Source organism: Zingiber officinale, chromosome 7B (genome assembly GCF_018446385.1).
Source record: "Zingiber officinale cultivar Zhangliang chromosome 7B, Zo_v1.1, whole genome shotgun sequence".
Lineage (NCBI taxonomy): Eukaryota > Viridiplantae > Streptophyta > Magnoliopsida > Zingiberales > Zingiberaceae > Zingiber > Zingiber officinale.
In genome coordinates, this window is record NC_055999.1 from 99086594 (window position 1) to 99090352 (window position 3759).

The window sequence follows — 3759 nt, forward strand, 5'->3', positions numbered from 1 at the left end:
TTCCATCAACCAGTAAATTAAGAAGTGTTAATTAAGAAGTGTTAGGAGTACATGACTCAACAGTTCAACATTTATAGATTTAATTCATTGATGCATCATATTTTTTTTATCCTTGCTAGGGATGTAAATAAGTAAAGTTATTCGTGAGCTATTCGAAGTTTGATTCGATAAAATTTCGTTTGAACTCGTTTAATTAGGCTCGTTAAAATAAATAAATCAAGCTCAAGTTTCAAAATATTCGACTCGTTAGTTCGTGAATATGTTCGTTAAACTCATGAATCAATTTTTAAATAAAAAAAATAATAGTTTTGATATTGAATTTATAGATTTTATACTCTACTGATGAAAAACATAGACAAATATATTAAATTTATTTATTAGAATAAAATTATAAATTTTAACCAGAACATTATAATTTTTAAAAAATATATAATTTAATTTTTAATGAATATTTAAATTTATAATTTATATTTATTAAGCTCGTTTAGGCTCGATAAAAGTTCGAATAAACTCGTGAGTCATGAATATACTCGTTAAATAAAGTTCGAGCTTGGCTCGATTATAAATAAGTCAAATTCAAATATCCAAGAGTTTGGCTTGACTCGACTCGATTACACTCCTAATCCTTGTTTTTCATTTAATTTTGAGATTTAATTTTAATTCTAAAATTATTCAGGATAAATTATGTTTTTCTTCTTTCTTTAAATTTTAATAAAATAAATAATGAAAAAATTTTAACGACCGAAATTTTTTCATAATTTACTTTCCACTTTTCTAAGCAATCTTGCTTTTAAAAAAACCTGAGAAGACGCGCTGCATTATTATCCCGGGGCATGCTCCACGCCTCAGCCAAATCAAAATTACGTCATCAAAGTCAAACCATGATGCCCATTTAATTTGCTATCCGAATTTGTCAACGCAGTCGTTGATCGCGAATCGTGCAAGTGGAGTGGAGCGGAGCGAGGAGAAAAGCTGCAAGGAGTCGTATGATGCTCGCCGCCTCCCGGGGTGCAATTTGCGAGAAGTGCTGGTCAATCTCGATATTCAGTTCCTTCCTGATAAGATTCCTGTTCGAAACATTCCTCGCCCCACGCACTGCTACCAATCTGCAACTGAATCTCCTCCTCCTCCTCCTCTCTCTCTCTCTCGATCAGCATTGCAACGAATCAGAACCTTTTAAAGAATGGAGTCGATCCCAAAGGCTGTCTGTAAGTAGAGATTTTCAGGAGGAAGAGAGAATAGCCCATTGGAAGGAATTAAGAGAGGTTTAGATAGTAGAGGATTAAGCATCCGATAGTGGAATGATGATAATGACATATTAAATTAAAGTAGTTTTGTTCTGCAACTCGATATATAAATGTTTCGCTGCACGCCTGAAACAGAGAACTCGGATCTCGTCCTCAGTCCTCTTCCTGCTAATTGACTGTGATTTTATTTGGAAGAGATCGGATTAGAGAAGGTGCTTTTTAGTGAACGTTTGTCTGTATATATGTCGATTTTATTCTGCCGCGGCGGAGGCAGAGCGCTCCTTTCTCAGAGCACCGTCGCCGCCGGGGCGCTGCAGCAAAGCCGCAGGTTTTGTGGGTACGGAGGCATGGTAGACGACGGAGGCAATGTGAAGTGGGGGAAGGAGGAGATGGAACAGAGGGTGGTGGTGATCATGGGCGCCACCAGCACCGGCAAGTCCAAGCTCTCTGTTCAGCTGTCGTCCATGTTTTCCGGCGAGGTCATAAACTCTGATAAGATCCAGGTGTACCGCGGTCTCGACATCACCACTAATAAGATACCGGTGGCGAACCGGCGTGGAGTACCACATCATTTGCTCGGCGAGCTGGACCCCGCCGCCGGGGAACTCCTTCCTAGTGGATTCCGGGCCTTAGCGAGCTGCGCCATTGAGGACATCTCCGCCCGCGGTCGGATTCCGGTGGTTGCCGGTGGGTCAAATTCCTTCATCCACGCTCTGCTCTCGGACAGGTTTGATCCCCGGTCTGACCCGTTCAGGGAGCGGTCGTCGGCGAGGAAGGAAGCCTTGCGGTCTCGGTGTTGTTTCATTTGGGTGCACGTCGAGGCGGCGACGCTGGCGGAGCATATCGACCGGAGAGTAGACGAGATGGTGGCGGAAGGTATGGTCGAGGAGCTGGAACGCTACTTCGTGGTGGAGGGGGAAGTGGAGCGGCACCCGGGGCTAGGGAAAGCCATCGGGGTGCCGGAATTCCGGAGCTACTTCACCGGGCGCGGCTGCCGGACCGCTGCTGCGTTCGAGGCGGCGCTAGCGGCGATCAAGGCGAACGCGAGGCGGCTAACGGTGGAGCAGGTGCGGAAGATCGAGCGACTGGCGGCAATGGGTTGGCCTCTGCTGCGGGTGGACGCCACGCCGGCCGTGGTGGCGAGGCTCTCCGGGAACCTCCCGTCTGCACCTTGGAGGAGATACGTGGCGGAGCCCAGCGTTAGTGCGGTGGCTCGATTCCTAGAGGAGGAGGACTGGAGGAGGAGTGCGGCCATCGCCGCCGTCGGCCCTGCCGCACACGCGACGTACTAAATGCCTTCGATTAATGCCGCTGCACCCCCCTCACTTTTCCAGCACGCGAGTGAGAATATAGAAAATAATTAATTTCGATAATTAAGAACTCAATTTTGGCACAAAATTTTACCTTGAATATAATAAAAAAAATTGAAAAAAAAAAAAAAATATATATATATATATATATATATGATATGCTGCGGACAAAGTCGAGCGGATCGCTGTGGACATGCCTTCCTGATCGATATCCGCAGCGGTTCGCACGACTTTATCCGCAGTATATCATTTCTATATATATATATATTTAGTTTAGCTTTCCCAGGTTCTTATCAATCCGTTCCCAGAATAATAAGGATAAAATAAAATCATAGATGACTAGTAGTTTTAAAATAATGACTAACATATAAGAGATATTTATTTCAATTATGTTGAGATTTAAATTTGAGATATCAAATTGATATTGCTAGTCACTAGATCGTCTTGAAAGTATTAATTTAGTTTTCCTAATCATTTATATATAGATTCTGACGAGCAAATGAAAAACTGAAATGATTGAATAGGAGAATAACTTTTTTGTTCTATCATTCAAACATTTAAAAAAAAACAAATACTACAAAAATGTTCTTCTTCTTCTGCAAAGGGCTTTTCAATGGATAAATTGTATAAAGTATTTTATCAACACTCTTCGGTTTCTTATTAAAAAATTAGTTATCTTGAGTGTTCTAGGCATCAGGTCACTTAGCCTAACAATCCTACTTAATTGTTTTGATCACTTATTCTTTGGGAGCACGTATGGGCATTGTGGTTTATTAATAGTTATTTATACGAGTTCCACTAAACTTTTGCTTATAACTCAACTACCTTTGCGATCCTTTTACCGATTGTTTATCATCATCGATTAGGATCGTGCGAATGCTAAGTTTATTGAAAGTCACTTTGCGTTGGATTAGATAAAGTATTTTGTATCAATTAACATTGCATCTATGCAATGGGTTTGCCGTTAGAATCTTAGAAGTTAGAATTGGTGTTCACAAATGTGAGTGATCATTGCAGAAACAATTATATCTTAACACCCGTAATGGCCTAATAACTCAAGATCGGAGACACACAAATTTAAAATGGCCCATGGAGGGTCCAGACTCGGCCCAGATCGGCTCATGCAACGGCCGGACGCTTACTCTGTCCACCATGCCACACAGCCCATTAGTTATTTTATTTTATTTTTTAAAATCAACATT

At 41.5% G+C, this 3759-nt stretch overlaps 1 protein-coding gene across 1 annotated transcript; it reads left to right on the top strand.

Annotated features, from left to right (window-relative positions):
• The first annotated feature begins 1386 nt into the window (after positions 1-1386).
• On the top strand, positions 1387-2632 carry LOC122003976 (adenylate isopentenyltransferase-like). The gene has a single exon (XM_042558931.1). The coding sequence runs from the start codon at positions 1490-1492 to the stop codon at positions 2537-2539; it is 1050 nt and encodes a 349-aa protein (XP_042414865.1). The 5' UTR covers positions 1387-1489; the 3' UTR covers positions 2540-2632.
• Positions 2633-3759: the final 1127 nt, after the last annotated feature.